The sequence below is a fragment of the Setaria viridis genome, chromosome 3, assembly GCF_005286985.2.
Source record: "Setaria viridis chromosome 3, Setaria_viridis_v4.0, whole genome shotgun sequence".
NCBI classification, from domain to species: domain Eukaryota; kingdom Viridiplantae; phylum Streptophyta; class Magnoliopsida; order Poales; family Poaceae; genus Setaria; species Setaria viridis.
The window spans coordinates 10,197,347-10,213,565 of NC_048265.2; the positions used below are offsets into that span (position 1 = coordinate 10,197,347).

The 16,219-nt window shown below is 48.4% G+C and overlaps 2 protein-coding genes across 2 annotated transcripts; one reads left to right on the top strand and one right to left on the bottom strand.

Moving 5' to 3' along the window:
- The first annotated feature begins 5,708 nt into the window (after nt 1–5,708).
- LOC117850528 (ethylene-responsive transcription factor ERF091) lies at nt 5,709–7,011 on the top strand. Its single transcript, XM_034732373.2, has one exon. The coding sequence runs from the start codon at nt 5,835–5,837 to the stop codon at nt 6,663–6,665; it is 831 nt and encodes a 276-aa protein (XP_034588264.1). The 5' UTR covers nt 5,709–5,834; the 3' UTR covers nt 6,666–7,011.
- Nucleotides 7,012–8,547: 1,536 nt separating this feature from the next.
- On the bottom strand, nt 8,548–12,138 carry LOC117847965 (WUSCHEL-related homeobox 12). The gene is made up of 3 exons (XM_072292677.1): nt 11,725–12,138; nt 10,480–11,547; nt 8,548–9,255 (listed from the first exon to the last, which is right to left on the bottom strand). Exons 1-3 carry the CDS (start codon nt 11,840–11,842, stop codon nt 8,990–8,992), a joined length of 1,452 nt encoding a protein of 483 aa, XP_072148778.1. The 5' UTR covers nt 11,843–12,138; the 3' UTR covers nt 8,548–8,989.
- Nucleotides 12,139–16,219: the final 4,081 nt, after the last annotated feature.

Below are 16,219 nucleotides of genomic sequence, written 5' to 3' on the forward strand. Positions count from 1 at the left end.
GTCGAATCAGGAATCCGACCTTCTGCATGGGTCATGATGCCAGCATCCTGCAAGCTCAGCTCATCTTCCATCACCGCCTCCCTGCTTGGTCGGCGCAGCACAGGGATAAGAGTCAAGTAACATACAAATACAACTACAACAACAAATGACATCACAATCATACTTACAATGTGCTTTTCTTCCCTCGAAACTTCGGACGAAGAGGCACTGGCGATGGCAAGGTCGGCTCCTTCTATTTTCCCCTGCGGATCTCCATCTTCAGCCGCTCCTTGAGCCGCTCCACGTCGGCCACTGTCGTCTCGAGGAGCTCAGCCTTCTTCTTCTTGGAAGCCGAGCTAGGCGACTCGAAGTTGTCACTTAGCACCCCAGATGAGGTCTCTGCAAGAGATGCTGTGGCCCCAGCAGGCGCCTTCGGCTTCGTGGCACCCCTCTTCTTCCATTTCTTTGTTTCCACCTCCGGCTTCTCTGTCTCCGGCACCTTGGACTACACCACCTTGCACACGGTTTGCCGTGTCCGCCACCCAGCAGGAGTCGAACTGCCAGCCTCCGTTCAGCTACCTTGGACTAGTACGTCCTCATTGGAGGTATCGATCGATGAGTCCGACTCCCAGTCGAGGGCAGCAGGCGGCTGGTCGGCCTCGGTGGTTAGGTGGATCTTGGGTCGTTGCTCCTCGGCCCCTCTGGGAAGCGGCGCGGGACAGAAAAACTCAAACTCCCGGCTCTGGCTGATAAAAAGCATCAGGCAGATAAAAAGTGAAGCAAAGCAGGATAGTTTAAATGATGAAGTCAAGATCTTACCGGATCAGCTAGCCTCTTGAGGGAGTAAGCCTTGGGGCAGCATTTGTTCTTGATGACGCCGTGAAAGAACTCGAACACCCGACTAGTGACCTCTACCTGGGTAACCTTCCGTTGGACCTCACGGGTCAGATCCAGCGGACCCGAGTACTCGTACGCCGGATGGACCCTATCATTGATAGGCTGCATCAATATTTGGCCAAAATTGATGCTCACAGCCCCCATTATAAGCCCATGCGCCTTCAGGTCAGCGATCTCCTCCAACAGCTACCTCACTTGGACCATCTCCTTGGAGGTTGGCTGGTTCAACAACTTAGGCGTCATCACGAGCGCGTACCCGGCTCGAGGTGGCAACTCAGGCTTTTGGTAGGTGTCAATGAACCATTCCTTGTGCCACCCCTTGTTCGTGTCCTTCAGCATCAAATCGAAATACTCGGCGACCTTCTTCGTTCGTAGTGAAAATCCACAATTGCTGATTAATATGGTCTTCCCCTTGGTTGTCACCACTTTCAATTGATACAGATATTTCCACAGATTGATGAGCATATGGATCCTCTCTCCATCATCACTGATTTGTGCCAGTAGGTGGACAGATCCGGTGCTTGCTCTCCGGCCATTTATTCAGTCTCCACTCCTCGCTATGCAGATCTAATGTAGGCGGGCCTCTTGGTTCACATACGGCGGGGAATGGCGGCGCGGCGGTGGCGGCTACAGCTTCCAGGCACGAGACGGTGGATGTGGCTCGAGGTGGTGGTAGAGCGATCTAGGGCTCGTGTGCGTGGCAGCAACAGGGTGCGCGGCGACATCGTTTGGGGGCAAAATAAAGTGGAAGTGAAAAGAAATCGCGTTCTTCATCTTTTGAAAAGAGCACCGATGGACGACTTGCCACGTCAGTGTGCTGTTAGGTTAAACGCTGAAGACGGAATCCACGACTTTTCCGTTAAGGACCTATTCACAGTAAAGTTTGACTGAACGTTGATGGACGAGATCTATGGTGCTCATGTCCGGTTTGACTTCATGGCATGCCTCCGTGGTGTCACCAGGCCTCATGCTCGAGGGATTGGCGCCTAATTCAGGTCGGCGTGCCTCCATGGCTCCACCAGCCGTCGCACTTGGGGGCTAGGATTCAGGTCGGCGTGTCTTCATGGCTTCATAATTCAGGTTGGCATGCCTCCGCGGCCTCACCAGTCCTCGCGCTGGGGGGCTGGATGCTTGTTTTTGGTTGGCTTGCCTCTGCGGCTCCGCCAGTCTTTGTGCACGGGTGCAGGTCGCAATATTTGGATATTCAATGATGGAGACAACTACAAGATACACAAAATTTTTGACCATTGGTCTGATTATTCTAATCGCTTCGATGCTCAGGGGCTACTCCATATGGAGTATGTCTTGCGACGCCCTCCATGTACTTCCCTTCGATCTACAGGACACCCAGCATCCCGAAGCTCGGCAGTCGCCCTAGCACGTGCCCTTGGTCACACGCTTCCTCAAATTTAAATTTCCTTTTTCTTTTTGAGCATTGCACAACCCCTTTGTCACTATGACGAAATAGCAACTTCAGTCGAGTACATTACAAGCTCTGTTGTTCATCCGTCAGGCTCCTATTCGACTCCACATTGCTGGGGAGCTTGAGGGACAAGGGTACCCACGAGTCCCCACCGACCAGGTTACTAGTCGGCCCTGACAGTTGGGCTCGCTCAACCATGCTCTGCGGGCCAAGACATGAAGATATCTGGAGCACAAGCTCGAAGACTGGGTGAACGGATTCTGCCCGGATATCGCGGGATACTTTTTATAGTCTGACTCAGATTGCTTTCCATGTAACAACCGACTAGGATTAGATCCTATTTGACTTGTAACCCTAGGTCGTCGGCCTATATAAGGTGGCCAGGGACACCCCGAGGGTAACTCAACCCAAGACACGTTAAATCTTCGCATCTGCGATCAGCAATACAATCCACCAGAACACAGAACGTAGGGTATTACTCTCTGGAGGCCTGAACCTGTCTAAACCTTGCGTTCCTATGTTACCATTCGAGTTCTTGGTCTTACGATCTCTCCCGCCTACAAATCTACCACTTAGGTAAACCCCTGGTGGATTGTCGGTCACTAGATCTGACAAAACGGAAGTGTATTCGGAAGAGAAACAGAACAATCTCTACCGAACGATTCAGGTATTTAGAGACAAAACCAGAAATGTTCTCAGAATCAGTTTCACTCTAGCAAATTTCTCTGAGAAACTGAATTGGTAGCAAACGGGCCCTTGGAGTCCGTGATTGCTCATCTCTCAGAAAAGTGATAGTTTTGCAAAAACAAAATGATAATGAAGCTATGGGCAAGCCCAAAACCATGCAAAGCATTGCATGTAAAGAACATGCTTAGTTTAAAGCTTTGATTTTGGCATGCCTTAACTTTAGCATGCCCTGATTTTAGCTTGGTAAGAATTGGAACCTAGCCAATCACGTTCTGCCAAGCTAAATTTTAGCCGCTCACCGTGGATGAGGTGACCATTTGGACACTAGCTAAGATTTGGCGGACCGACGATTTTCTAGTTCATTCTTACACATTTGGCTAGCCAAATCGGGGCGGCCGAATCTTCCACCAAATTTTAGCCACGACCGACACTTTGGCATGGCTAACGATTGGATAGAATCCAAACATACCCTAAATATTAGCATAGGATCCTTTTTACTCCACATTATACTTACGAGTTACCGAGTGCTATTTGCGTGTATTTACATATCGACACTAACATTGGGCCTGGTCGGCTGAACTTATAAGCCGGCTGAAAAGCTGAAACGGCTGATTTGTTGTAAGAGAAAAATATTGTTCGCTGGCTGATAAGCCAGCTGATAAGCTGAAGCGAACAGGGTAATTATCTACATGCACCTCATGTGGTCTCACTGATCTCATCTCAATCTGCATACAAATGCTGACTGAACAATCCAGCTCCACTTGGACAGGCTGGACACGAACGGCAACCTAATCAACACAGCAAAACGAATCAGAATGACACAATGGTCATCCAAGATCACCAAGTCGGCAAGTGGGGGCTTAGTATAGTTCAGACCGAATTTCCAAGCACTAATCCCTGTGCGTCATGCACAAGTTGAGGGACAGAGATCTCGAACATTCTATCCGCAACCTCCCAAAGCGATCTGCCCTCATGAGACAGTGCACCAGCCATGATCAGAACGCCCATCGAATTGAATCGAATGGCAGTCAGTCCCTGCGCCCGGACGCGTCTTGAGATCTCGGCTCCGGCGCGGCGTAGGAGCAGCGCAACGGAAGGGCACACGCGATCTCCTCCAGAAAGCCAGGTCTTCCCAACCGTCGATCCAAGCATGCACACTGCTGGCTTCCGGCTTCAATGAAGTGCATCCAATGAAACTGCTAACCTAGCTTTCAGATCAAACTGAAGGATAAACTAGTTAAACGGCAGCTTGCATCGGTCGTCAGAACTCAGAATTAAGCGACCTGTATACGTGTGGCTCTGAAGATTAAAAAAATTATATATTACTATGTGCTCACTAATATGTCCAGGTCGAGTGATGATTTCGTCAGTTCAACTGACTTGTCAGATAAGGATTTGTGAATTTTCATTTATTTATTTATATATCGTGCAGGAAGCGTTCAAAGATAAGACCCACAGATCGGCGCGACGCAATGATAGAAACAAGTGGGCTGGATGCTGTATCGGTGCATCTGAATGATCGGTGTGCAATGATAGACCTAGAGAACATGCATGTGCATGGCTTGCTTCTGAAGCTGGCGACTGAGGTCAGGGAAGGAGGAGATGACCCAATCATGAGCAGATTTTCTTACTCGCCAAGGGAATTGGTCAGAAATGGGGAGACGATGTTGTGTGCTCCGGCCTCGATGGCCGAGATGTTAGCTTATTCTTTTGGAGAACCGATGAGCATGTTGTATGCCAATGCTAGTAATCTGGTAGTAGTATACATGACCGCCAAGGCACTAAAATATAAATATTGCCGTTGCCATGCCTGTTTGAGTCAAATTCTCTTTAGAAATGCCCTATGCAAAATGGAGCATAACACTTCCAGTATTACAGTTACAGTGCTCCAGAAACATAGTAATTCGATCCGCAACTCAAATGGCGAACTATAAATTCGTCGAATTTCGTAAGTGAAGAAATTCGGAGTTTTTCTTTTTCATAAATACGACCACCACTCGATCAGTGTTCGTACACCCTGAATACCGAAATTCAGAATGAATTCTGAAGCCAACAAGAATGCTGTCTGAATTCTAAAGCCAGTATAGGGGGTGTTTGGATCCTTAAGCTAAAGTTTAGTCCATGGCACATTGAATCTTCGGAGACTAATTAGGAGGACTAAACATGAGTTAATTATAAAACTAATTACACAGATGAAGGCTAATTCGCGAGACGAATCTATTAAGTCTAATTAATTTATGATTAGCACATGTTTACTGTAGCATCACATTGTCGAATCATGGACTAATTAGGCTTAATAGATTCATCTCGCGAATTAACCTCCATCTGTGCAATTCGTTTTGTAATTAGTCTATGTTTAATACTCCTAATTAGTATCTAATGTGATATGGATTAAACTTCGGAACCAAACGGTAGAAAACTCGGACACTAGTACCTGAAAGTCTGAACTCTGAAATACTGCAGGCTGCAGCTGACCTACGCATTACATGGCATCCAGGCTTTTAGTCAACCCTGCAAAGAAATAAACAAATGCACATCTAGAACACAAAAAATATCAACCGCCGCAAGATACCATGCACAGGAGCGTCCCTGAATTTCTGCAGAGATCTTGCACAAAATTAAATCTTTCACTCGTTCAAGTTTGCATGCCAGCTAAGTTTCCCTCTCATTTCGCGAGCTCGCTTGACGAATGAGCCACACTGACTTCATTTGCCGGAAACCCCAACTGCCAGCCCGTGTCAGCCGTGACACCACCAGTTCCTTGGCGCAGATATATAAACCCCAGTGCAATCCACGGTTCCAATCTTCACAAAGAGAAAAATCAGATCAATTCCACAACGCAGCAGCCATGACGATCGGAGCACCAGGTTCCCATCATCAGCCCGGCAACGAGGCAGCCAACATCCTGGAGAACGTGTGGGCTACCATCATGACAGAGTCCACCACTACCCCGGCGTCGTCGACGGCCGCGTCGTCGGAGGTTGGTGAGGAGAAGCCGGAGGCCATCTTGCAGAGGCTGCCGAGCCTGGGGAGGTGGATTTCCATGGGAGCCGAGGAGTGGGACGAGCTCCTCCTCAGCGGAGCCGCGCTCACGTCGGACGCCTCCGGCGAGCTGCTCCTCGCCGCCTCGCCGGCGGCGAGCCAGGATCAAGACCGGCGTGATGATCGTCGGGCCAGCTCCAACAAGGCGGCGGTGGCGTGCAAGAGCTACAGGGGCGTGCGGCGGCGGCCGTGGGGCAAGTTCGCCGCCGAGATACGCGACACGCGGAGGAAGGGCGCGCGGGTGTGGCTGGGCACGTTCACGACCGCCGAGGAGGCCGCGCTAGCCTACGACAAGGCGGCGCTGCGCATGCGCGGGCCCCGCGCGCACCTCAACTTCCCGCTCGACGTGGTGCAGCGCGAGCTCGCCGGGAACGGCGGCTTCGGCGAGGCGAGCCGGGTGCTGCGCCGGAGGAGGAGAGGTAGCAATGCTGCTGCTGATACGAGAAGCCATGGGAGCGTGTCGGCAACCGATGGTGGTTGTGACCAGACCATGGTGTCGTTCGCTTGTGGGAGGAAAGATCAAGGGGCATCATCACCGATGGTGCAAGAGCCTTCGATCAGTGATCCAGGAGCAGTGATCGAGTTCGAGGACATCGGTGGCGAGTACTGGGACTACTTGTTCGCACCATTGGTGTAGGGAGGATGATCAAGTACACCTAAGCTAGTTATTAGGGGTTTGCAAAGGAAAAAAAAAAGGTACACCAAGATAGGGTTGTGGATTCATGAAAAGAGAAGGCTAGCTAAGTAATTTGTATAGATCAAATTCGACTAGTCATAACTGTGTGTAGCCAATCATTACAAGGTGATTCATTAGTTGATCCTCCATAATATTATGTATATAGATAGTATTCATAATGTTATTATATAGATAGTATTCTTTTAGGTTGCTACAGAGTTTTTACATGATCTTTCATGTACGAGAAATGCCACTAGTTATTAGGGCTTTCCAAAGAGAAAGAAAATGCTTCATACCAAGATATCCATGCAAAGAAAAGGCTAGGTAAATCTCTTAATTAATTTCCAGCAGTAATTTGTATTGATCAAGTTCAAATAGGATCCGATCAAGTTCATACCAACCATGCACGTAAACCATCCGATGCACCGATCGAGCTAGTTCTCACTTAAGTGAAAAACTGGATCAATGGATCCTGAGTTGCAAATCATCAGCGTCCGACGAATTATACGGTTCTCAAAATTGACGATTGGTTCCTTAGATTTGCAATCTCGGACGACTGAACCTGAACTGCTGCTGGTCCGAACCGAGAGCTGCGATGGCGGTACGTACGTGGGCGTGTGTATGATGCACGAAGTGTGCGCCGTAAGCAAGAATGCACATGCCCATGGGCGCAGGGTTGAAGGAACCAATGGCGAGCGCCCGAATGAAAGGCCAGCCGGTCGTGCAGGTGCACATGCACCCGCACGTACGTACGCATAATTAATTAAGAATACGCACGCCGCTAATGTCGCAGTATAGTCAAACTAATGATAGGAGAGGAGAGGAGCTGAGAAACCCAAGTGATCTGACAGATTAGACGATTACTGTGGCTGCCCGCCGCGGGTTGTCCGGCTGCCTCCGATCCGTGCACGCTCTGGGTCGAGTCTGGACAAGCACGAGCACGAGAGGGAGATCGACGGAAGCAAACGCGTGAGGCGGTGGCCGCGGCGACGCTGGAGGACGGGATCACTGTAGACAGAAAGAGAGCGGCAGGTCCGCAGGGTGTGGCCGTGTGGTGAACTGGTGATGCACCCAACTACGGTGTGTTGTCCTGTCTGCACGTAGTTGGGCCATAGGGGTCTGGTTGATGGGCCGTGTGGGCTGTGCGATTCAAGTGCTTCTCTCGTCGGACGGAAGAACGACGCATAAACTGTAGGTGAGCCGTGAGCGCAGGTCAAGGAGGGAGTTGAATGAAACCGCAGCACCGCCTCGTCGGCCAAACCGTTGCGTGCGCATCTGAATTAAAGAAAAAGTAGTTATTACTTGCATTGTTGCTGCCGCAGATCAATGGACCACGAAACATCACCGTTAAGATCATTCTGTACCGGAGCGGTGCTGCAGGCACGTCTGTCACTTTGTTGACGACAGACCTGCCCCTTTGATTCTGTGTGGATGAGAGAGACGAGGCCAGTGCACAAGGGAGACGCACGCAGTGATAAGAGAGACGGCTTCATTCAACTCCCTCCTTTTCCCCTGAGATGAACCTGTGCGTGCGGCAGAAGACAGAGGATGAGGCAGAGCCTGAGCACAGGTGCGGAACCGTCCGGTTGGTCAGCCGGCGCCCGCTCGATACGATCAGTCCTCCTGCGGTTCTGCCCGGGGCAGCAAAGCAGGCTGCACACGGAGAGGCCTGCCCACACGTAATGTATGTTCCCTACATCCACAGTGCCACAAGGTCGTCGTGATCATCAAGTCCACGGAAAGGCCGCTGCGCATCTGATACCCTCCATCATCAAACCTCCCCCCTGCACCCTGCAGGCCATACCATAGATTCACCTGCCTCTCTCATCACAGACCATGGCAATGCCGCAATAGCATGTCAATTGTCATGTTCCAGAGCTCATAGCTAATAGCTATAGTCTCCGTTCAAAATAAAAAGGTCAGAGGCTTTAATCATATTTCAGTGCTACCCCAGAACCTGGATATGGCTTTATTGCATCAAATTAAACACAGACATAATGCTGTTTGATACGGACTTAAAATACATGACAAAATATACCTAATTACTTTAAGGAAAATACAGATACGATGATCAGCTAGCAGGACTCCCAAATGCACGCGTGCATTGCATTGGTAAATGCCATGCTAACATCAATATAAAGGCTCTTCGGTCTCTTTGACCCGTCCGGCAGCTTATTCAGTGAGTCACCTGTCATTGAGAAACAAAGGGGGATCAAATACAGATTAACACGAGAAGTGCAACTGAGCATTATTTTCTGAACGAACCCTAGCAAAATGTATGATCACTAGTTCATTACCATCAGCAGGTAGTAGAGGGTGTCCTGCTGCAGCGGCTCCACGGTGACGCCGGACTCGTCGACGAGGACCGGCTCGCCGGTGTGGCGCACCAGCACGGCCGCATCGCCGAACGCCAGCTTCACGTCCAGGCGCATCGCCGGGACGCTGAACTGCGCGGTGACCGCGCACGTCACGGCGTCACGGGCCACGACCACCACCGTCGCCGTCGGCGGCGGCAGCGGCGTCCCTCCGATCAGCCCAGGGTCCAACAGCCCTGCTGACAGATTAACAGAGAGCGCGTATGGAATTAATACTGAAACCAAACTAGCAGCTTTTCGAAGCTTTTGGCAGAAACTACTGGAATAATGCCCTAGCTAGTACTATGTGAAATCAAGAGCGAGATTTTTCGATCGTTTGCTTGGTGATGGAGCAGGGAGACGATTTGACAGCCATCGCTCTCAATCTTTTCAACAAACGTACGCATGCAAATTAAGCCCTCACGATCTTTCACCCCCCATCTTGAAAGAAGCACCGCGACAAGACCATACAAGGGCGCCATTTATGACCTCGAACCATACCCAAGTTTGCCACTGTTCACGAAGCTATCGATCTCTGCTTTTGGATCGTCCCCATGGTTCATTTCACATCATCCCATCCTAGTCTTTTCACATAAATCATGTAGTACAACGTGGAATAGCGTTACTGTTGCGCAAGTCCAATTACCGTGCAGTGTCATGCATAAAAATCCAATCCTTGCAGTTAAACAATCAACATGTTTGCAGTTATACCATAAAGTCCTCTTTTGGATCCTTATGCTCAATGTTTAATTTGGACAATGGCCAGTAATGCTAACTACGGTCCTTTTTCATGAGCGTGCATATTCTCCTGTCCTATGTTTGTGTTTACCGACTTTGTTCTATGTGTCCAGTACTGTATGTAATGTACCTCTAGTACTGTATGACTTTGTTGCACCACCACGGTGCTTTCCAATCATGAAATGGGGAACAGCTCACAACTTTTGGCTCTTTCTACCTCTAAAGCTACCGTGCAATGCGTATTGTATAACAAGCTGACAAGCTACCCTTGTGTATCCTTGTCATGGAAACGTCGATCCCTACGCATCAACAGGGTGCGCCACACAGCGTGACAAGATCGGTGCTCGCACAGGAGATTTTACATGCATGCATGCCTAACCTTGTCTCATTGCCTGCGACACACCATGCACATGTTGGCATCCGATGTGATCGCGAGAAATTGGAGCCATGCATCCCTATCATCGAAGTGGCATGTACTCTCCTTGCCCCAGGCATGCCAAGCTCTCGCTACAGCCAAGCTTGGAAGTAGATCGAGACAGGCCAGGACAAGAAGACCGTACACTTCTATGCGCATGCTTACACGATTTGCATGAACAATCAACAATGCTTGTGGAAACCAAACAGAAAAAGGGAAAAAGACAACAGACAAGGATCAAACATGCATGATCTAAGTTGCCACGTACCTTGCAACTGATCGGTGAGTACGGAGCTCGTGGCAGCAGCAACGTTACTCGGCGCAGAACTTGGAAGCAGCATGGCCGTACTGGCATCCGCAGCGGCTGGCTGCACAGGAGCGGCAAGAGGCGCCGAAGTGGCAGCGGCGGCGGCCGCGCCGAAGCCGTAGTGGAGTAACCCGAGCCTGGCCTTCTCGTCGTCCCTGATCACGTCGCTCACGGCGTCGGTCTTGTTATTGCTGCTCAGATCAGAACCGCAGGTGGTGTTCCAGTACTGGCCATGGCCAAGTCCCTGCTGCTTGGAGCTGATGATGTCGACGCAGTCTTGCCCTAGAGCTTCGTTGCACAGGCCCAAGAGCACGCTGGGTGAGACGGCCGGGTGCATGGCCGGCGGCGGCTCGTGCGTGTGGGCGCCGAGGACGCCGCCGAGCTCGGTGGCCGGCAGGTAGTGGCCACCTTGCTGCTGCCACTGCAGGAGGAACGGTTCGGGGGAGGTGATCAGCTCGGGCATCGGCGGCGGCACGGCAGGCGCCATGAGCTGCTGGCTGTGGTAGTAGAGCTGGTGTGCCGCCAGAGCCGGCGTCGGCTTCGGTGAAAGCAAGTCAATGGCCGTCGCCGGCAGAACACCCTGGATGGCCGCCGCCGCGGGAGGCGGCAGCAAGACAGCCGTCCTCGCCGACTTGCTCGACCCGGAGGACCGGTCAGAGGAAGACGACGAGGAGGAGGTGGGCGCCACGGGGGACGCGAGCAGGTGCCGCGGCGGCGTCATGGGGGCGGGTGCCAGCGCAGGCGGCGGCGGCGCGCACGCGCGCGACAGGGCGGCGCGGCCGGACGGCTGCAGCTGGCCCGCGGCGCGCAGCTTGTGCTTGGTGCGGGACTTGCGGTTCTGGAACCAGTAGAAGACGTTGGCGTCGCCGACGGGCCCGTACTCCTGCAGCTGAAGGCGGATGCGGCGGATCTCGTCGCGCGGCGGGTTCACCATGCCGGAGTTGAAGATCCCCTCCAGGATCCTGATCTGCTCTGGCCGCGGGTTCCACCGCGGCCTCGGCTCCGGGTTCCTTCCACTCTCCTCGGACCCTGAACATCAGAGAACCACACGCACATCACAAAGAGTTTAAGCAAAAAGCCGGCGGATTCGGCGCAAACTTTCAAGAAACCAAACCCTAGCTACGTATGCTGCTGGTGATCAGCATGCAGCAAGAAACAGTAACATGCAGGTGGTGAGGTGCAACATGAAGTAGATCAGAGACATACTTGAGGACATCAAGGACTTGCCGCCGCCGCCGTTGTTCATGTCAGGCTGCGGCTGCTGGAAGTTGCAGGCGAGGCTGGACCTGTACATGCTCGGCCAGTGCCTGTTGGAGGACGCCATGCTTGCTTCGATTTGCCCCCCTTTTATCAACGGATTCCCGGTGGCCCTTCCTGCCTTGTTGCCTTCGGCGAGACAGCTGTGGTGGTTTGTGCTCGATCGATGGGTGCTGGCTGGTGACTGGTGAGATGGTGAGAAGGCCAGAGGAAGCAGATCGAGAGGTCGAGTAAGGGGGGTTGTGTCTCCCAGCTGTTGCTGCTCCTGTAATCTGTGGAGGAACAGTTTGTGGGAGGACGAAGAACCCTATGGATTTGGGCATTTGGCTATGGCTCTTCTCCTGTTCTTCCCCCCGGTGCTTATAAATGGGCTTTCTCACCTACTACCCCATCGTGCAGTGCAGCAGAGTTACACCACAGTTAATGCCACCACGCGCACACTCTTCCGTTTGTTTTGCTGGATCCCGTGGAATTGTTGTGAGAGCGTAAAAATGGAGGGGTGGTGACTGGTGAGATAGGGGGAGCAGGGTTGAATCTTGCAGGGTAAAGGGGGGAAATTGAAGAGGGATTACCGATGGATGGAGACATGGATGGACATGCCTAGCTACAGTGCTGAGAGCTAGCTACTAGCTGGAGTAGACGAAAGTACACTGTGATTTGATCCTTCTTCCAGTTTGCCAAGCAAGGATGACATGGCTGGCAGGTGCCTTTTTGCCTGGCCCTTCTGTCAGTACCTTTGCATCAGAGAGTATGAGGTTGGCATAGTGGTTAATACTATGCGATGCTAGTACTGAGAATGCAGGGCATCTAGATACACAATGGTTGCGTTGCTTGATGCAACTTCTGCAGGTGACGGAGAAATTTGAGTTTTGACAGGCGTTACGGGGTTAAAACGTTATACGGTTATCTGAACTTTAGTAGATATATTTATCGTTTTGGTTTGTTTTTTAGTGATTCTTGCACTGAAGCGATCTTACAAGTGTATGATAGTGTAACATGTTTTTCTAGTTTTGTATATGATGATTGGTGTACCATTTTTAATTATCTGATTTGCTTGCGTGTATGATTGCCTTAGGCCTTGTTTAGTTGCCCGATTTTGGACAACCAAAATCACTGCGCCAGCATTGTAGCATACTATAGCGTTTCGTTTGTATTTGTGAATTATTGTCCAAATATTGACTAATTAGGCTCAAAAGATTCGTCTCGCAAAGTACAACCAAACTGTACAATTAGTTTTTGATTTCGTCTACATTCAGTACTTCATGCATGTACCATAAGTTTGATGTGATGGGGAATCTTCTTTTTGCATAGTGCCAAAATTGGGATTTTAGGATAACAAGGCCGTAGATACTTTCAAAACTCGGAGCAGTAGCAATTTGAGAAAGGCAGGCGCATTTGACCATTTTTCTCCTATGAACTTTTAATCACACTTTTGCATGTTGTGTCTAATATACTAGGATCCAATGTTTGGATTACAGACGATATCGAGTCTATAGTATAGTGTGGTTGCGACTAGGATTTCTTTTGCTAGAATAAAAAATAGAGATGTAACGAGTAGAAGGGAATACATTAAGTCAAAATTCTATACTTTTGTTAGCAAACTCCATTAAGTGCAATGAAACAAATATATAGGCATGAATCCAAACAGTATATATGGGCGTGAATAGTCTTTTTACATGAGTAATCCTTCTTATTTTTACAATTTCTGCATGGACAACAAATGAAACCGGACGGCGGTTTGTTGGATTCTACCAGATTGAGAAAACCACGCAAGCTATTAATGTACTACATGGAACGTTTGCCTGCATTGTACATCCATTGCCGATTCATCTACAAAGTATTACCGAACCAAAGATATTCTAATCATCCATACAATTGTACATGAAACATAACAAACATGATACAAATACCATTAAACTCAAATATTGCTGAAAGTTTAGATAGAAATATACAAGTTTAAATTTCAGACCCAAACAACATGATATACTACGACAAACTCAAATGTTGTTGAAAGTTTAGATAGAAATATACAAATTTAAATTTCAGACCCAAACAGTATGATACACTATGACAAACCCTCCACTGAGTACTATTTAGGAGGACTTTAAACATTCTTGGACGGTGAAGACGAAGGTTTCACTGACCCAACCTTGTCCTGTTGTTTATTTGTGCCTTCGGCAATAGTAGTACTAAGTGGACCTGAAACACCCGGGACTAGCGGTGGAGCATAATGACCGCCAAAAGGAGGTTCCTGACCCGCCGCAACAACATCTTCATGACATCTTTGCAAATAACGAAGTATTGTTTTCTCCCATATGCTCATTTTCTTCATCTTATCATATGGTTTTCCCCTTGCCGCGAGAGGAACGACGATCGCTCCCACCATCACCACTACCTCCAGCAGCAAGCCATCTCTATGCACCACAATTTATTTAGCTCATATTTGCAAATGATTAAACTATGAACAAATTCTATATTTTCCCCACAATTTACTTAGTTCAAACATAACATATACATGAAAAAAAATTCTCCATTGTAGCTTATTCTAAAAATGACTAATTACATACCTCTATTTCATCTTATTATCTTTATTACCTTTATGTACCACAATTTATCTCGCTCACATTTGCCATAATTTATTTAGCTCATATTTGAAAAGTACTACACTATGGAATTATTCCTCTAACCTCATATCAATTTCTTTGACTAATATGAAACATAGCATCCAAAAAATTGTAGCTTATTCTAAAAATCACAAATATGAGCTCTAAATAACACATGCATATAAATGAATTTTTTTCCATTGTACCTTGTTCTAAAAATCACAAATTACTCTATCTCTAAAGCATATAACTTAGTATGCTAACCATGTATCGAGGGAGGATGAAGTTTCTAACCTTCAGAACACTTGAATGAGTGAAATCCCCACAAAATGATCTTCAATCTGGTAGCACCTTCCCTATGGCGCCATTGATAGGATGAAGCTCGAGCTGTGGTGAATGGCTCGGGCAGGAGGAAGAAGAAGGCGGATTTATAGGAGGGAATTTAGTACCGGTTAGGGGCACCAATCGGTACTAAAGGGTTGTACCGGGTGGAGCCTCCACCCGGTACTAAAGGCTCGATGGTACATTAGTATCAGGTGGGGCACCAACGGTACCAATGTGCACCCTTTAGTACCGGTTGGGTCAACCGGTACTAAAGGGGGTCACGAGGCGGCCCTCGAGGACTAGCTGTTAGGCCCGGTACTAATACTCACATTATTACTGGGCCCAATTGCAATCGGCACTAATGCAGTGGACGAAAGATCCATTCTCCGGTAGTGTATACTCCTTCGTCTCGCAAAGAGTGTCTTTTTAGAAAATTTCAAATACAATAGTAGTGGTGAGAAATATCTATGTTGCCTCTAGTAACTAATACTAATTGTGATTGAAAATCATACGGTCTGTTTAGTTTTCTGGATTTTAAATAAATGCACGTGCATTGAAATCAGAGAAATAACATTAGTTAATCATTTGATTGGCTGTACGCGCTGTTCATACGCTTTTTTGTGAGTGCTGCGTTGTTCCATACGCTTTTTTGTGAGTGTTGATTTAATTAGATAAGATTTACTAGGAGGTAAAAGAATATTTTTTATGGGACAAATTTTAGAGTCTAAAAAGACACTCTTTGTGGGACGGAGGGAGTATAATGGTAGAACTAATTGTGAGTTTCAAAAGGAAATAATTCAATCGATATTTCAACAACATTCTTTTAGTGACAACTAAAACAGCACGTACTTGTATACTCCCTTCATTCCTGTTTATAAGACGTGGTATGATATAGCACAATCTTCAAAATTAAACTTTGATCATTTATTTATCTTATATTATATTATTTATGAGTATAAATTTATAACCATTAGAGAATAAATTTGATTACAAATCCAACCATATCAAATTTTACATTACAAAAATAAAAAATCGATAGCTAAATTATTGGTCAAAGATCGTAAAATTTGAATTTTGATATGCGTGTGCGTCTTGTAAACATGAACGAAAGGGGTAGTTTAAAACTAGAATTGACAAGTTGAATTACACCGGCATGAAAAAGAAAACCCACAATGCAACCTACTCAAGGTAGAATTTATTGGGAACATTTCGAAAACTAGCAAGCTAGGATCACAATCTAGAATTTACTCCTCTCCAGTGGCAACTCGTGTGCAGTCAAATCGCTGCGTTAATGCGAATGGAGCGGTCTTCCACTCTTTCCCTTCAATTCAGCGTTGCGTGAGCGAGCGAGGAACAGACGCCCCCCTTCCAGATGGAGATCGTTTTCCCCCAGATGCTCCCACCTGCCTGACGATCCGATCTCACAGGTGACGCGTCACGGCAACGCACGCTTGCTCGGTCTGCTGCTGGTATCGATTCTATCGAATGATGAATGGCGACGGAGACGGAGCGGGAGG